The sequence below is a fragment of the Cololabis saira genome, chromosome 22 (genome assembly GCF_033807715.1).
Source record: "Cololabis saira isolate AMF1-May2022 chromosome 22, fColSai1.1, whole genome shotgun sequence".
NCBI classification, from domain to species: Eukaryota; Metazoa; Chordata; class Actinopteri; order Beloniformes; family Belonidae; genus Cololabis; species Cololabis saira.
In genome coordinates this window covers 32895604-32914596 of record NC_084608.1, presented here as the reverse complement: position 1 = coordinate 32914596, position 18993 = coordinate 32895604, and the positions used below count along the sequence as shown (strand labels likewise).

The window sequence follows — 18993 nt, the reverse complement described above, 5'->3', positions numbered from 1 at the left end:
GAAGTTTTAATGAACAAATATGAGAAGTAACCAGGCGGCGCCACAACAACCGGACTATTTTAGTGGTTTTGACTCTTTCCTCCGAAGCTAGGCGTCAGTATTCGCTGTTAGTCGTGAGGAAACAGCAGAATCCAGTTCCAGAACCTGAACATTAGTCGAAGACCCGCTTCCATCTACGTCTGTGCTTTAAAAGAGAAACGCTTCCAGACGGGCCTCCGGGTCTGAACGATGCAGCTTCTCCTCCGTGCCTTGTAGACCCGGCTCTGCAGCAGAGTAGAGCAACAATAACCCCCCCCCAGGTCTGGACCCGCTACCTCCACACCGACGCTGCAGAACCACAGACCCACTCGTGTTTGTGACTGTTGACGCAACTGAGCAGTAAAACCAAACCTTTCCTCTGAAAATACTGGAAACTTCTTTTATTTTGTATTTATTTTGTATTTTCATCCCACAGAAAATAAAACTAAACAACCGGAGCTAAAGTGTCTGTGTTTAGAACCATTTCCTGAGACTGACCCACGAGCCTCAGAGCTCTGGGACCGTTGGTGACGAAATTTAAGTCCAGAAAGACAGTCCCGATGTAACGGTGTAATAATGTACCACAGCAGCCTCGCTGTCATCTTTGGGCATCTTAGCTTTCAGCCTCTACGAGAAACTGGAATTTTCCAGCCATTTGTCGCTAAATTTACATTTACGCATATTTGCTTGTCTCTTCTCTAAGAAATCCAGCACTGAGGTGCAGGTTGCCAGATCTGACAGGTTCCAGGGCAAACACGATGTTAAACCCGCCAAAATAATGAAAAACCAGCCCGAATCAAACATTCTCTATGTTAAAAACCGTAAATCGGGCCGCTCAGTGGCGCAGTGGGTTAAGCAAGTGGCTTACAGTCCTCCTGCGGCGGTTGCAGGTTCAAATCCCAGCCTGTCATCCCCATTCTCTGTCTCTCCTACCCCCTTCCTGTCTGCAACTTGAATAAAGGGCCACTAGAGCCAAAAAAACAACAAAAAAAACAACGTAAATCATTAAATACGTAATAAATTTCAAGTCATAAGCAAATTAATCTTCACAGCACCACTAAATAGCCAAGAAAAGTTCAGGCTCCAAACAAAGACTACACTTAAATTGAGTAGATTAAAACACATAAAATATCTGTGAGTTTCTTGTGTACGTTTCTACTTTTCTCTGCAATAATGGAAACCTTTTTGTTAAGTTTGTTACTCTTTTGTGTAATTTCTCCTAAATATTTAGTAAAAACCAGGAAAAGCAGCGCAAATATATATTTTTCTGTCCAATTGGGCTGAAACTTGCCCAACCTGGCAACACAGATTTAGAACCTCCGCAGGAGATTCTCCTCAAAAAAGATGAAATAAACTTTTTATTGATGACCGGATACATTCCCTCTAAAATTTAGACCCTTGGATGGAGATTTATGACAAATTAAGACATTTAAGGGCCTTATTTTAGAAAATGGACTTTAAGACTTTTTAAGGACCCTTCAGAGCAGCGAGAACGCTGCTGCAGCTCGCGGGAGACGCCAACGGTTGACGGGCTTCAGAATGACGGATGCAGGATACAAGGCTTCTATAAAACCAGTTTATTGTGACGGAGACGACAGGTATTTTACAGACAACTAAAAGACAAAAACAATGAGCAGGTTGGTGTTTAGTGTCGGTGAAGATGAACAACAGCAGCGACACATGAACCGTTTATAACAACGTTAATTCCAAACAGGTTTAGATGTTGGAGGCAGGTCCTCCGTAGCGCCACATCTCCCCTTATGAACTTTCATCTGTTTCATTGTAAGATTGTTTTTAAATAAAATCCTTACGTGGTCACGAAACAAAAAGGTATAAAAATAAAAATGTGAGGAAGGAACATCCAGAACAGCTGTGGCGTAGTAAAGGGGGACGGAGCAGGAGGAGGAACTGCTGCAACAGCGGCGGTTCCTCCTAAACGCCGGGCTCAGTCTTACCCACAAACCCACGGACGGAGGACCAGCGTCTCCGCGGAGACACGCCGTCGCTCTGCTGGAGGACGGAGACACCAGAACCAACACTCTCCTGCATCTCCAGTTTTCACAAGCTTTGTTTTGAGCCGTCCAATCACCAGCCGGCACCTGGTGACCAAAGAAAACACCAAACATCAGATCCTCTCGCCACCACCGAGCCCCGGAGACCTGGAGGAGGAGGAGATTTACCTGCAGGGTGGCTGTGAACGTTGGGCCGCTGGTTGCTGAAGCGATGGCTCCTGCTCTGAGGACCAGGGGTCATCCGGCTTGAAGGTCCTCGCCTCGGCCCCTGAAGGAGAGCTGGTTTTATAAAACCGTTTTATTTGAAATACACTTTTCATTAAAATAAATCTCACAGTTCAGTGGAATTCAACATGTTGACGTTAGTTGTAGATAGATAGATAGATAGATAGATAGATAAAGCTTTATTTATGTGTCACCCCCCAGCGTACAATATCATTATACATTAATAAAATTGGCAATAATAAAAAGTTGAGGGCCACTCACTAAGAGTTGTGAGACACAATACATATTCATATCGATAAAAAGTAACATACATTAAAGTATTAAAATCATTTGACTGTTACAAAAATCACAGTCATATTACAATAAAAACTCAATGGCTTAATCAATTAGGTCTACAATAAAAGGAGGAAAAGGGGAAATTAAGGGCCAGTACATATAAAAGCTGCTCTACGCTTTGTAGAGCAGCTTCTACAATTCTACGTTGTACGTAGAATTGTAGTCTGGAGACTTTTTTGTGGTCCTGGTCTTGTCTCGGACTCGGATAACTGAGATCCGTTGCACCAAGGTGACAGAATCTTGTATCAGCAGTTCTTCCTCTTGTTAATGTACAGTTTTGTAAACTATTTGTATTTTGCATCTGATTTAATGTTTTGGTGCATCTGCATGTGTCTGTATTTAATTACAGTTTTGTGTTTATAAACCGCCTTGTTTGAATAAATATATGAATAATATTTGCCTATCGTTGTGATTGATTAAGCATCAGGTCCATTTCAGTGATGCTGATATACGATGTAATCTGATTACTATAATGGTAAATAATGTGATTTCAATCTTTAATATTTAAAATTCAGGTTTCATCTCCAAATTACGTCCAATTTAAATCAGTAACATTTACCATTCATTCCTTTTCTGAGGTGGAGGGGGGTGTTGGAGCTGGTTATTCTGCTAGAGCAGTGGTTCTCAAATGGGGGTACGCGTACCGCTGGGGGTACGTGAGATTTTAAAATATACATATATTTAAAAAGTAGCATCCATGCAAAAATCCTTTAAAAATAAATATTTCATAAATAATTGAGGAAAATATAAGTCTAAATTCATAAAATGAATTCTATCTTCAGGAGTAGGCTATTCAACTTATTATCCTAAAACCCCAGAGTATCCCCCACACCAGGATGGTTCCACCTAACCTGTCAATCACCTGGCTTCACCTGTCAATCACTTGGACCAACGATGGAGTCGTGGTTGAAGCATAGCAGCAATATTTTTATGTTTAATAAATCAGTTACTGATGGCACAGTGCTGTTTTAGGTCTTTTTTTTTTACAACCAAAAGTGCTTTGCGCTGGTTAGGGGGCAGGGCTCCAGACTAACTTTTTTCACTAGGAGCACAGTAGCCCCTAACTGAAAATTTTTAGGGGCACAATCAGAAATTTTAGGAGCGCACATCGTGTATCGACACGCTAACCAAATTTTTACATTTCTACTACATTTCAGTGTATTAGTAATACGTATTTCATAATAGATTAATGAATTACCACAATGTGCTGTTTCAAATGCAGTGTTACATTTTATTGTGCACTTTTAAAGATGCCGCAACATAAAGTAAACTGACAGCACCATTGCTGTCATTATATATAAAAAAAACATACATTCACATGATAAAAAAAGTGCTTGGTAACAAAGTGCTTAGTAACCGTTCAGCCATGAATGTAACTGTTAAACACAGTACTTAACAAATGTACAAATATTGGGGGTACTGGCCAATAACATTTCCCTACTTGTGTCTTTACTAAAACCCTGAACTTACACCAGTCGACCAAATTCACTGCCTTCACTCAAATAACTAAGGATCTTACCAAGAAATATTCTTATGTCTAACCTAAAAAATGCCATTACACCTGACAACACACATCACTTAAAAGGTTAGGTGTTTTTCCCACGTGTTAAAATTTAACTTTCATTTGTGTCAAGCAAATTTTAAGCAGTGTTCAAAATAAAATTATGAGACCTGCTGTATTGGAGCACATTTTCTTTTAGTTAAAACTGTAGCGGGGACAGATGTTTTAGAGAAACCTATGTATGTACCGGGTGAAGGCTGATTTATGGTTCCGCGTTACAACAACGCAGAGCTCTGCGTCGATTTAAGGCGGAACCATAAATCAGGCTTTAGAGGGGGGACATATGGGAGAACAACCAGAAGAATATAGAGTGGATTAAAAATAAAAGTTAAGCACTGAGCTACATGTGTCTCCCGTCTGGGCCATTGCAGACTCATGGCCTGAGCATGATGTTACTAAAACCAAACATACCCGCCGCCTCTTTCTTCTAACTTTATGTGCGCGCCGCGGCGGCAGCGAGTTGTGTCGCATTAAATGTCGTCCGGGCGTTATACCTGCTTTGAGCCATGCTTTGAGCTGGTAAAATTGAACGAAAAAAATAAATAAATAAATAAATAAATAGATCCCCCAACTCATTCCCTTTCACACTCATTGGCCTGCAAATATGGGGGTTCATTGAGGCACTCCTTCCACGTTTAACGTGTAAAAAAAAAAACAAAAAAAAAAACAAAAAAAAAAAACTGGCAAATTTACTGGTCGCACGTGTGCGAGTGGACATGAAATTCAGTCGCACATACTCAAATTTTGGTCGCAAAATGCGAGCATTTGGTCGCAGTCTGGAGCCCTGGGGGGTACTTGGCTGAAAAAATATTTCACAGGGGGTACATCACTGAAAAAAGGTTGAGGACCACTGTGTTAAATGACTTTGGGACTAGTTAAGGCTGAATTATGGTTCTGCGTCAAAACGACGCCGTGTCTACGGCGTGTGGTTTTTGGACACGCAGAGGACACGCCGTCACATGCGCCGTCACTGACGTGCACCTCCCGAAAATTGTAACTACGCGTCAAGGAGACGCCGACCACACGCAGACCGAGAGGGCTGTGATTGGTTCGTTTGAAAGCGAAGCATTTCCGGTTTCCGGTTTGAATCAGTAGTGAACTTCCAGGGCTTTTTTCTTCGTTTATATGTGATTTTTTTTGTTTTTGTTTTTTGCACAATAGTTGTCCTTATTTCTTTGATTTACTGTGACCGGAAAAAGTCGGATAAACCATTCAGAAAAAGATCGCTAACTAGTGGCCGCGGGGGGTACTGCACCGCGACCAAATGGAGAGACGGAGAAGTCTGAACGATTCGTGACGGCGTCACGGGTGCGCCGTGTGCTCTGCGTGTGTGTGACGCAGAACCATACCCGCACCTTTAGTAGTCGTGTCAATCCTTAAAAGCACTGGAGTCAATCCTCCAATAGTGTAGAAATAGCGGTAGTGCAGTCGCCACACATATCTGATCTCAGCTGATGGATGGAAACATTTATAGTGAGTTCAACATCATCATCCACTTCTCTGTGTTATTGAGCTGCAGTTGAAAACAAGCTCATATGGAAACTAGTTGAACCAGGATGATGGAATACAATCACGCAGGATCAGGACATTACTAGGTTTGTTTTGGTCTCGGTCTGGAGCTGAACTAGTCCTGGTCTGGACTTGATCTTGGTCTTGGTTTAGGAGGTTTTGACTACAAGTCTAGTTGTACGTCAGAGTGAGAAAATAGTTACTGCCCCTTTAAGAGTGAGAGGATTGTTTGGTGTCTGTGGTTGCTAGGCAACCAGAGTAGGAGAGAACACATGACCCTCTAACCAGCTCATCATCATCATCGTCTTCATCATCATCACTCACAGCATTGCCGTCCCGTCTCCGACCGTGTTCTCCGGACCAGTCGGAGAATCTTTCATGGTCCATCTCAGACACGTCGGGCTCACTGGAACAAACATGGAAACGTCAAGAGTTAAACTAAACAAAAACACTCCTGTCACAGTCTCTTCTCCAGGCCAACGCTGACCCGGTCTCACCTGAAGGACGGCTGGGACAGACCCGTCCCCAGTATGGTGACCTTGACCCCCTCCAGCCTCTCCTGCCGCCTCCTCTCCAGGTCGTGCCTCAGGTCCCCCGGGCCCCGGAGCGGCTGCTTGTTCAGGCCCTGATCCAACACGCGGCACGTTAGTCACACACCCAAATAAAGATGTTAGATGTTAATTGACATCACTAAGACTAAATTATATACCGGATTTTCCATATATAAGGCGCACCGCATTATAAGGCGCACCTTTAATGAATGACATATTCTAAAACTTTTTCCATATATAAGGCGCACGGTAAAATGGTAAAATACGCATGGTAAAATACCGTACTATAGTGGCTGGGGTTGAGTTACGTATCTACCTGATGGAGCTGCGCTACAGGAAATGCTACAAAATCCTACAGCAAATGCAAAAAAAAAACAAAACAAGAAAAGTACCGTATGTCAAACTTTATTAACAAAATGAAAACCAGCTTTGCTCCGTCTCTTCAAAGTCTCCATTATGCGAGTCAGCGTCGCTGCTGTTGTCTTGAACGATTCCTGACGTTTTTAGCCCTGTTACTTCGGCGACACCAACTACAGTAGCCACAATCCCCCTGACTACAGTAACTGAAATTATCGTAATGATCATATATAAGGTGCACTGCCGGTTTTTGAGAAAATTACAGGCTTTTAGGTTTAGCCTTATAGTGCGGAAAATACGGTAATCCAGTAGGTTCATGGCTGTGCATTTAAAAACCCTGAACTTACACCAGTCGACCAAATTCACTGCCTTCACTCAAAAAACTAAGGATCTTACCAAGAAATGTTCTTATTTCTAACCTAAAAATGCCATTACACCTGATAACACACATCACTTAAAAGATTAGGTGTTTTCCCACGTGTTTCAATTGAACTTTCATTTGTGTCAAGCACATTTTAAGTTCTAGTTAAGTTTTAAGTTAAAGTATAAGATTTTGAGTTCTGGCAGTGTTCAAAATAAAACTCTGAGACTCTGAGCTTGTTTTATCCATGAATGACTACAGAGATAAAATTGAAAACTACCCAGTTAGCTTTATTACGTTTTTATTTTTCTGACATTTTCTGCCTTTTCTTTTAGTTAAAACTGTAGCGGGAACAGATGTTTAGAGGAACCTATGTATGTACCGGGTTAGAGGGGGAACATATAGGAGAACGGACCAGAAGAATATAGCGTGGATTGAAAATAAAAGTTAAGCACTGAGCTACATGTGTCTCCCGTCTGGGCCAGTGCAGACTGCCTGAGCACATAGATATATAATATATATATATATATATATATATATATATATATATATATATATATATATATATGCCTGAGCACAGCATGTTACAAAAACCAGACAAATCTGCCGCCTCTTTCTTCTTCCTTTACGTGCGCGGCGTCAGCGCGCTGTGCCGCATTAAACATAGTCTGGGCGAAATACGATGCTTTGAGCTGCAAAATTAAACGATTCTTCGAGGCAGAGAAAATTCCTCGATCATTTTTTGTAATCGAATTACTCAAGGAATCGTTTCAGCCCTACTCTCCAGTTAGTGGCACCTGAGCGGGTCCCAGCCGGGAGAAGATGGCCTCGTCGTCGTCCTCCAGTCCCAGGTCCGAGTTGAAGGAGAAGCCTCTGCAGGAGAGAGGAACAACAGGCTTAGAGGAGCCGTGGGAGACACCAGTCTGTCTGTCTGTCTGTCTGTCACGTACCGGCTGGAGCTGAACCTCTGGTTCAGCGTCAGCTCCTCGCCGGCCTCGTCAGGGAAACTTTCTGCTGCTGGAGCCGAAAAGCGCTCGTTGAGGGAGACGCCCTCCCCCCGGAAGTATTGATCTGCAACCAGAGAGAGCCGTCAACACACGTATCACCTTTTTTTTTTAAATAAAACCAAAAGTGAGAAAACGAAACAACTCCTTATCTCAGTATTCGTTTACAAACTAAAATGCAAAAAAACGGATAACGGCTCGGATTTTCCTTTTTCAATTTTATGCTCAAATGAATAATGGATTTTAACACCATTCTCATATTTTTTTTATTTTTTTTTACTAAAAAAAAGAATACAACTATCTGTGTTTGACGACAGCCATTTTGTGTCATTTTATAACTTTGTTGTAATTTTGGTTTTGTTTTTTTTTTATGTTTTTTTAAATTAAGTTAAGTTAAATTAAGTATTGGAAAGTGTTTTTTTTTAAATTGCGTAATTTGTTTGTTTTTTTTATTATTACATTAATTGAAATTTGATTTCTTAGGAAAAAGGGACAGATAAAATAAGCTTAGTCTTCTTTCTGTTCCCTTTCATTCAAGGAGAGAGATTTGTTGTAATTATATTGAACTGTTTTGTTTTTCTTTTAATGAATAAAATAAAGAATAAATAGGATTCATTATCCGTTTTATCCATTATTGACGGTCCAGTGAACAGGAGGTTCTCGGGCGTAAAAGCTAACTTGACCAGAAGATTATTTAGCAAAGGTGGAAAATGGATATTTCTATGCTATTCCGCTCCGATAGGAGGACAGATCAGATGACACGACCACGGAGAAAATAAGGGTCATTTTCCAGGTATGTTTTTCTCTATTAATTATTATTATTATTTAACGTTACATTAACTCAGCCAAAACAGAAACGATTGATAAAATTAATCAAACTCTACAAGTTTTCTAAATTAATAAACAAAAAAAATCCCCCACTTGACTGTTCTGATTGGGTTTAATGTTGATTTTTGTAATGATGATTATGATTGTAATGTTGTAATAAAAAGAAGTGACATTATGACCTTACATAACTTATTAACCCTTTAACCTCCAGGGATTTGGAGGTGAATTTCACCTGAACAGGCCTATCCAAATTAAATCAACAATATCTCCACAATTATAAGGACAATATGCATAATCTTGGTCTCAATGGATAGCTAAGACCTCCCAGCATGCATTTACAGTGTGAATGTTCACATGCCTGAGCAAATTGTAATAAACCAAAGAAGAAATTGAAATTTTTATCCTTGTCTAATTTGTTTTTATTTTAGTTTGCAGAGTGGAAAACACCATGAATGCAATGAATATAATTATAAAGACACCACTGCCTGGATTCAGCAACTCCTTCACTACAACTGTACCAAGTTACATGAGAATAGCTTAAAGTACATGGATTTTATAAAGGTTTTAGTGTGGATAGTACCAGGCCAACCCTCTATTTGGGTACTTGGATACCTATACTGGGACAAATGTGCTAAATGTGTTTTTTTTACCCTTTTTGAAGGGAATCTGGCTATAAAATACTTTGATGATACATGATTTCGTAAATGTCAAACCTCCATCCAGAAATCACTGCAACTGCGTCACGGAGCCAAGATGGCTGCCGCTCCAGAGGCCTGATGGAGGAAGTCTCGTTCAAGTGTAATAATAATCAATTTTATTTATAGAGCGCTTCTAAAAGATCTCTCTTAAAGTGTAAGATCTCGAAAACTATGAAGGATTAAGCCGTGAATTCTGGTCAAAGAACGGTGTGGATAAACTGAAAATGACAACGAAACGGTAAGGAAATAAAAATTACTGCTTTAGGTGGGAATAGTTTTGGGATTTGCTGACGTAGTGTGTGATGAACAATCTGATGTGCTGAAATGTGAGTTTTGGTTTGGGTTTGTTTTGAGATCAGCATGAAGTGGTCGGCCCAGAAAAGATTATGTTCGGTATCATCTGAGATCTGTTCTAGTTTCATATGATGGTAATGTAATGGGCGTGTACCTTTGACGAGGTGCACCAGCGTGATGATCTCCTGGGCGAACGTCCCCGTGTGATTGGCCGTCTCCCGGTACGTCCCCGAGTGCTTCAGCATGGGCAGGAAGTCCAGGCGCTGGCGCCCCACGTTGACCAGGTCCAGGGACAGCTGCCGGTCCGAGGAGTAACACGCCGAGCTGCAGGAGGGAGACGACAAACATCAACACCGTGACCTCATTCAGACTCACCTGGATCTGAAGGAAATAAAAATAAAGCCCTATAACAACTAAATCTTGGTCTTGTGTCCCCGTTGCTGCTGATTAATGCTGCATTCAGATATCTATATCTATATATCTAGATATATATGTATGTATGTATGTATGTATGTATGTATGTATGTATGTATGTATGTATGTATGTATGTATGTATGTATGTATGTATGTATGTATGTATGTATGTATGTATGTATGTAAGCAAGAGGGATGCTGGGATACGACAACACTAACATTGCTTCATCTGCTTTCTTTCACTGTAAATGTCTTAAAATACTTAAAAGTAAAAGAGTTTCTTTAGTAAAAGAAATACATTTATGACAGACGAGAGATCAAAACTGCGTCGTCTGGGGAAATTAAACTATTAGCTGTAGTCTACAAGGAAAACCTGAGACACATTTCTCAAATAAAAATAAATAAAAGGACTTTCACTTAATCAAGTAATAAATAAGAAATAGATTACCTTACCCAACAAACTTACCTTTCACGAGTTCCTTAAACATCTAAACTATTTACATACACTGTAGCTAAAAAGGGGGGGGATGTGATAACTGGAAAAACACGACTCATGAAAAGCTGTGAAGGTCATAAAGACGTTCAGTGCGAGCCAGAAAGCTCAAACAAAGGTGACGTGAACACGGGGTGAAAGTTCACACTTCCTGTTCCTGTTCAGATCTTCGGTTTGATTCGGGCTCAAGGTGTTTCAGACGACTGCTGCTGCCGGGGCAGGCGGAGCTTCCGCCGGGGCAGGCGGAACTGGTAGGTGAAGCTGCCGCCGGGGCAGGCGGAGCTGCCGCCGGGGCAGGCGGAGCTGGTAGGTGAAGCTTCCGCCGGGGCAGGCGGAGCTGCCGCCGGGGCAGGCGGAGCTGGTAGGTGAAGCTGCCGCCGAGGCAGGCGGAGCTGCCGCCGGGGCAGGCGGAGCTGGTAGGTGAAGCTGCCGCCGGGGCAGGCGGAGCTGCCGCCGGGGCAGGCGGAGCTGGTAGGTGAAGCTGCCGCCGGGGCAGGCGGAGCTGCCGCCGGGGCAGGCGGAGCTGGTAGGTGAAGCTGCCGCCGGGGGAAGGCGGAGCTGCTGCCGAGCAGGTGAAGCTGCCGCCGCGGCAGGCGGAGCTGGTAGGTGAAGCTGCCGCCGGGGCAGGCGGAGCTGCCGCCGGGGCAGGCGGAGCTGGTAGGTGAAGCTGCCGCCGGGCAGGTGAAGCTGCCGCCGGGCAGGTGAAGCATCTCCACTGGTTCTTAACTGGTGTTCACTGGTTCATGTTCAGCCCCTGCGTTCTCTCCTTCCTGGGGGGCGTCTCCATGAAGAGGTGCCTGCATGTCCCTCAGACGGGGCTGTTGATGCATCATGATGGTGTTTTTGATTTAGCCCTTGTTCTCCTCCCCCCTCAAGGCAGACGAAGCCTCAGCTTCTCCTCCGTCAACAGTAACCACGTTCATCTGGTCTCTTCATCCACAATTGATCCGTCTCATAACTCCAATACCTCCAACCGCAGAAAAAAAGAAAAGTCATTCAATCTTCATCCCAGCACCTGTTGTAATTATGGCTTCATGGTTTTTGTCCTCTTCCATTTATCCTTTAGCACCAATGTGTCTCAGCGATCGTCTCTCCACCAACAGGTTTATGATTTATGATCCAGCTTCAATCCTCTTTAAGCATCGTTCCTTACTTCTCCTGTGAAGCCGAGTCTCGTCATGTTTGTCTCCACGACCATCCTCTTTCCTGCAGTCAAGGTTCTTCAGTAATCGGTGTTTCCACATCAGTCAGTTCCCGACGGCGTGATGAACAAAAACAAGGTTCCCTGGTTGCTACGTCCATAATCACACACTGGACAGGCTTTGAATGCTCCTCACAAGTCCGGGGTTATGCAACATCCACGAACAGATTTCCGCATAGCGACACCTCCGGCGGAGCGTGAACTTCCCAGGTCCATGGATGAAAATACTTGTGGCTCCATCACACCGCGGTGTTGAATCTCCCAACGGCCCATAACTGATCCGTTATGTGCGGTCCGTGCTTTATTCCCTCAGTCAGGCCAGGTAAGCAGCAGAAAAGCTTTTTTCCGACCAAATCTGGCAACTCTTCCCATGGGCTGTCGTGAAATGTAGTTCTCTCCTCCATTTCAGAACATCATTTTTATCTGCTTGTGTTTTCTTCAGGTAGTTATTTACGCTCAACATTGCAGCCAGACGTGCATCCCTGAACTGTGTTTTCACAGACAAAAGCGTGAGACAGAAATCTTCCGGCTTCCTTTCTGCAACAGCAAAGCGGGTATTTCAACCCTCAGCTTCAAAAAGACAAAACAAAAAACCTTTTTCTTGATCCAGCTTTAATGACGGAAACATCTTCAGATGTGAGAAGACCACGCATGACAACCGCGCTGCTCGTCCTGTAAACGGTGCACCATGACGCTCTGTTGTAAACACAATCCATCCCGGTCACGTGACAGATTAAAAACGTGGAGGGTCCCACAAAAATCAAAAACAAAAACTGTACCAGGTTCAAACTTCCTGCAGCAAGCAGTGCTGGCATCGTTCCTCCCGTCTCTGCAGCTTTCGGAGGAAAACCGCATGAATCCAGTCTGTTGGACGGGATCTTCAGCACGCGTTTGACTCCCGGAGGGACGATCACTTCTTCCACCTCTCTTTACTCCTTGGGGAAGTCAGAGAACCTGATGATGGTTCTGTCAGCCGGCTCTGAACGAAGCCCAGCAGAGTATTGATTCCTCCTCCAGCTTCCCAACGGCCTCCGTTAGCAAAGACGAGACATCCTCTTTCCTCATGGTCCTCTTCAGTCCATCGTTAGGTGTCGGGGTCAAATCCCTTTGGGTGCTCCGTCTGTCCGACGTCAAAGAGGACTGCTTTAGACGACCAGGTCCACATCCTTCTGCCACGTCTTTCACAACAAAGCAGAGTCTTCTTTCATCCAATGAAGGTTGTTTTTCTAACTCCAGTTAGTTCTCTGTACACAACGTTCCCCGAGGATCAACTTCTTGAAGTTTGGACGCTCAGGCTACCAGCTCTATGAGTGTGACGTCCTCTTTGGCGTCTCGGGGCACCGGGCGTGAATCGTCCTGATGCAACGGCTGGTCGCCAGACGAAGCCGTGCTTCACGAGTCTCCAGGACAGAAACGCGTCCGGATCAATCCTCGTCCAACGTGGGACGGTTTATCCTCTTCTCAGAGTGAGAACGCTCCCAATGGCTACGTCTTTGTTTGACATTAGAAAGAGAAAATGTGAACTTTCACCCCTCACCTTTGACTAGAGTGTGTGAAATACTGTACCTGCTCTGGTTTACCGGCTGACTCATGTCCACCTTGATGGTTAGGGTTTCCTCCGTCACCACGGTCATGTTATCGGCTTTCTGATCGCTCCAGTCGCGCTCCCTCTGACGGGGCAGGTTAGCCGTCACCTCTTCTCTTCTGTGGTACTGGTCCGAACCTCCGGACCTGGGCCGCTCCCATTGTTGGGGCGGGTCTTCGTTCCAGCCGTCGTCCTCGTCCAGGGGGCCGTGGCGCTCCTTCATGAAGGGCCTCTGATCTCCTCGAGGAAGGTCTTGGTATCCCTGTGAGGACTCTTGTGGGTGCGGCCGGGCCCTCGGGGGCCGAGTCCTTCCACCCGGGCTGTAGCTCCTCGTGGCGCCGCCCCGTCCCCGGTGGCTCATGTGGCCGTCTCTGTCCCCGTATCTCACGGTGTGCGGCCTGTCCTGCAGCCCGGGGCTCCTCCTCGCTTCGTGGAGGTTTGACTCCCGCAGAGCGTCATGAAACGCTTGTGTCTCTTCCTGTCCCCCGGGCCTGTCTGAGGTCCTGAAGCGCTCCTGAGAGGAACCCCCCGAACGAGGACTTCTCTGGCGGTCCAGGTGAGGCTCGTACGGCCTGCGGTCCTCGGGCCGTTGCCATGGCGGCATTTCTCTGTCGTCCGCGTCACTGTATTTGTGCTCAATGAAATGTGATCCAGAGTGCCGAAAATCTCCGCGGGGAAATGTCCCCCGCGCGCCCCCTCCAAACCCACCTCTGGGTGTGTCCACCAAGTCCTTCTTATCCCTGTACCTGTGGTGGCACAAGAGGAGGCGACAGTGATTCAACGTCCCATTGCATCTTCACATCTGACTTTAAAGTTTCACATCAAATTGCCAGTGAATTTACCATATTTTCCGCATTATAAAAGGTGCACCGTATTATAAGGCGCACATTCAATGAATGGCGTATTTTAAAACTTTTTCCATATATAAGACGCACCGCATTATAAGGCGCTACATAGGGCTGGGCGATTTTGGACAAAAAACAAATCCCGATTTTTTTCTCTGAAAACCCGATTTTCGATTTCGATTTTTTTGGTAAAACTAAAAAAGACAATGGAATAAATTGTTTCAAATATTTTATCTTTATTTTTAAAAGAGCATGAGGCTCCTTTTAAGAAATTAGACTCTCTAGTGCCACCCTTCACCACGACGGCCGTCGGGGGTACTGCAGCCAACAGTGAAGCCGGCACGGGAGAACGGGGAGAACGTGCATGCAGCATCATGTGACGTCACATCTGCAGCCCAGCGCGGGAAATTCAGGCCCAGAATTGCAGCACATTTTGCAGCACACCGCCTGTTCAAGGCAACGGAGAGATACACTAGAGGACTCATTCTTTTTGATTTGGAACGCTTCATCTGACATTATTACTAGAAAACTTAAAACGTATACGATTTTTTTTCATAAATCCTGCCTCCATCCTGCCTCAAGCTCCTTTAAAGAAAAATAGCAAACAAATGTACCTATTGGGAATGAAGTGCAATTGAAAGATACTGTAAATCCTCCTTGAGTTTAGTAAAGTGACAACATTTATAATTTTCTTGACCAAAAGATGACGAGCTCCGTCTGTAATGCAGCCAGCTGCAAAAGAAGAAAATGGATTTTCAGATTTTCCTTTTTTTAACATCGTCTTGATTAATAAATCCGATTTAGATTTAAAATCGATTAATCGCACAGCCCTAGCGCTACAGTAGAGGCCGGGGTTACGTTCTGCATCCATTAGACCAAGAGTCTCAACCCGCGGTTTACTCTTTCATCCTTATACTGCGGCTCCGAGTGGCTTGGGAAAATAAATTACAAAAAAAAAAACAACTAAGTATTTAATTGAAGTGTATTTTATTTGTATTAGTTCTTTAATATTTTAGTTCTAAATTGGAAGATTATTGTGATCTTGACATATTAGAATAAATAAATTTTATTGTTTTTCGTCGCTCAAAATAAACGTCATACTCGCGAAAGCCGGTACACATATATATATAAAGCCGGTATTCCCGCCAAAACGCCATCCATTCGTCGCGACTTTCAACCCCAGCAAGGCCAAGTATGGCGAAATGTAAGAAAAGAAAAATATCTGAAGAAAATGGAACATTCAATGATGCCTGGGCAGATTAATTTGCATTTAGCTCTGATGAGAGTGGCCTACCAGTACGCCTAATTTGTGGAGAAACAATAAACGGTCAAATGTCGCAAGACATTTCAACAATACACACAGAGCCTTTGCTGAAAAATATCCAGAGGGAGAAGAGAGAAAAAAAGCTGTTTTGGAACTGATGCGGAAGGCTGATCTGACGAAAATTCACTTCAAGAAGTGGGTGAAGTTGCGGCTCAATATTGATCCATATATAAGGCGCACCGGATTATAGGGCGCATGGTCAGCTTTTGAAAAAATTGAAGGCTTTTCGGTGCGCCTTATAGTGCGGAAAATACGGTATCACAATTTCATGTTTTACTCTAATGAGGTTTTAAATGTGCCACGAGGATTAGCAACTGAAAGCGAAATGCATGCAGGCAGAAAACTACAAGGCGTGAAAACGTTGCTACGCAGGTACAGACTGTAAATGAGTAGAAGAGCAAGAAAACAAACACGGAGGACTTTTGGAAAATACAAAAAAGGGTGAAAATCTTCTGTATTCCTCATTTCCTGAAAGTGGTGCAAAACATTTTGCTTGAAATTTACCCAAGATGATCCGCGTCATCCATTTCTCTTCTTGGCCTATGAAAAGAGGAGCCCCTCTTGTGATGCGGGTTCTCCCTTTGTCTACCTCTATGGGGCCCTGGCGTAGCCCTGCGTCCTCTCCCCCCACCTCTCTGGTCATCATAGTGCATGCTGGGACTGGGGTCTCTGAACTTGGCCTGGCCTCGGTCCTGCTCCTCTCTCCTCCAGCCCATCCCCGGCTGTCTCTGGCCCCGGCCCTCGAACTTCTGGAACGGCTCCCTAAACCTCCCTCGGTGTCTGTCCACGTCAAACGCTCCTTCCTTCGGGGGGGAAAGCCTCTGATCGTCGCTACGCATGGCATCATGGCGGGGTGCCGGTCTCCCGTGGTGGAAGTCCGAGTGATGGCGGTTAAACTGATGGTCGTCTAGGAAGGGAGGGGATCTCCTCCGGCGCTCGGGGTAAAAATCCTCCCTGAAAACGTCTCTGGGTTCCTCGGGTTCTTCTCGGAGACGACGGCTTCTATCACATCCGTTCCCCTGCAGTTCCTCCAGAGTTTTATCAGGACCAAATTCATGTTCCTCCCACGGAAACCTCCTGAAAAAGGTAAATGAAGGACACACAAAAGTCATTATGTGAACTGCAAGAATAAGCCATAAGACACAAACAAAAGTATAAAAAAAAAAGAATATAAAGCACGGAACGTACCTGTAGTGCGGCGATCTAGACCGCGGCCTTGACATTTTTGTTCACCTTAAGGGAAAGAAGAGAAATGTCATCAGGAAAGAAATGTCTTATTCTTTTAAATGGCATTTATTTTATCTATTATAATAGTCATCCAGTCTGGCCTCCGTAAACACACACAGGCATATTTGTAAATGAGGACTTCTGATGTTAGGGCTCATCTAAAATAGCCTTGAGTCAGGCTGGGTCGTCGTGAAATAGATCCGGGAACAATGTTAAAGGAACTACTCAAAAAATATCTAGTACAACGTGAGAATATAAGAAAACTGCTCGTGTGATGATTCTACTGTTTCCACTATCAGCTAAACTCATCAAAAGATCTAATTTTTGCCGAAAACCTCAGTTTTTTAAACTAACTACACGGTACCTGAAGTGTTTTTATTTATATTTATAGTTGCTGTTGATTTTCTTTGGTCCAATAATGAGAAATAAAGTGATAAAACCCATTTTTTACAACGGAAATGGACGGAGAGATGACCTAGCAACGGGGGCGGGGCTTGACAAAGGGTCAATTACTCATTAGATTAGTCGACTAATCGATAAAATAATCGCCCAATTAATCGTTTTAAAAATAATCGTTTACCCCCAGCCCTAGTGAACATGATATCTTTTTGTCTTAATAAGGCTGGGCAATATACTGGTATTAAAACATATACTGATATACAAACTGATATAAATCAGTATTAATTTGTACACAATCACCAGACTGAGTTTTTCAATCACACATATTGTTTTTTTAGCCTCAGCAATGCCATTAATTGTTTTTCTTGATACAGACTAATAGTTTAACCTTCTGAAACACAAACATCTTTCCCACAGACAGCGTATAACTCCATTGTTGATCAAGGAAGGAGCAAAAGTTAGGATTAAAACATGTGTTGAAGGTTGAGCATGTTTCAAGGCCTGTGTTGAAAAAAATCGATTTCCCAATTCTAAATCGATTCTCATATTAATTCCTAAAAATCGATTCATATGTCTAAAGATCAAATTTTTTATTTTTTTTATTTACCGTATGTAATTTTTTTTTTCATCATTACAACTTTTGGTTATTTTTTTGTTTATCCCCAAAAAAGGAATGTTTTGTTGGACACAAGAATAACTGGTGCCATGTTTTTGCCTCTAAATATGTTTAAGGTATGAAAACATTAAAGTGTTAGGTAATAATTGCATAAATTGTCTATATTTCATTACTTTATATACTGTCTTGGGGTTACATTTGCAAAAAATGATAAAAACCAAATGCTCAAAAATTAAAAACCAAAATAGACCGAAAATGGAACAAATAAAAACGGAATGTGGGAAAAAATAAAACCGATTTCATCCGTCTGTTTCCTCTCTGGATCTGTTTGGTAATTCTGACCCATGATGTTTCTGTTTCAGTTCTATCAGCATTCTGGGAGCTGATTGGTCCTTACAGCATCATTAGCTGCAATACTTGCTGTTTAATCTCAATATAATACTAGTAGTAATATTTTGGATAACTACAGTCATATAATTCATGCAACAGCTCAAAAAACAGTTTCAATAACACTAACCCAAATCAATATCGGAATCGAATCAAATCTTGATAATCGATTCTGAATCGAATCGATTCTTGACATTTGAATCGATCCCCAGCCCTACTCTGCAGTAGTTTTCCAGGGAAGGCTCTTTCATATTTGCGTGGTTAAATTGTGACTTATGTATCTGCTTATTGTCCAAAAAGTGTAAGACAATAATCTTCATGAGGACATGGCCAAAAAACTGACCGTTTATTTAAGTTTAGTAAAAGTTTCAAGGATTAGATTTAGATTCAACTTTATTGTCATTGCACAGAGTACACGTACTGAAACAAGGAAATGCAGTTAGTATCCAACCAGAAGTGCAAAGAAGCAGAAAGTGAGGAATGTAGTGGTAATACCGGTAATGAGTAACCAGTGTGTGCAAAGTGAGCAGCAGTTTTGTAAACTGTGACAAACTATGAAAGGATATATACAGTATGGAAGACATGTAAAATTACAGTAAAGTAGTAAATTATGCTGAGACTATAAACATGAGAATATACAGTATAAAGAACATGTGAAGTCCGATTGAAAACAATGAAAAAGAGCTGTTTTTGTTTTTTGTTTTTTTATAACAGTCAGTGCGTTAAATATTTAGTTTGTTAAATGGT

The 18993-nt window shown here is 43.0% G+C and overlaps 1 protein-coding gene across 1 annotated transcript in view; it reads right to left on the bottom strand.

Annotated features, from left to right (window-relative positions):
• Positions 1–1580: 1580 nt before the first annotated feature.
• The window catches only part of zgc:112982 (uncharacterized protein LOC503771 homolog), an 18586-nt gene continuing 1173 nt past the window's right edge, over positions 1581–18993 (bottom strand). Inside the window, exons 2-11 of the mRNA XM_061713911.1 lie at positions 16806–16850; positions 16122–16694; positions 13430–14194; positions 9909–10078; positions 7881–8001; positions 7728–7803; positions 6159–6286; positions 5986–6067; positions 2199–2298; positions 1581–2117 (exon numbers count right to left, since the gene is read on the bottom strand). Coding sequence (XP_061569895.1) covers positions 2104–2117; positions 2199–2298; positions 5986–6067; positions 6159–6286; positions 7728–7803; positions 7881–8001; positions 9909–10078; positions 13430–14194; positions 16122–16694; positions 16806–16840 — 2064 coding nt within the window. The 5' untranslated portion in view covers positions 16841–16850 and the 3' untranslated portion in view covers positions 1581–2103. The remainder of the gene's footprint in view (positions 2118–2198; positions 2299–5985; positions 6068–6158; positions 6287–7727; positions 7804–7880; positions 8002–9908; positions 10079–13429; positions 14195–16121; positions 16695–16805; positions 16851–18993) is intronic.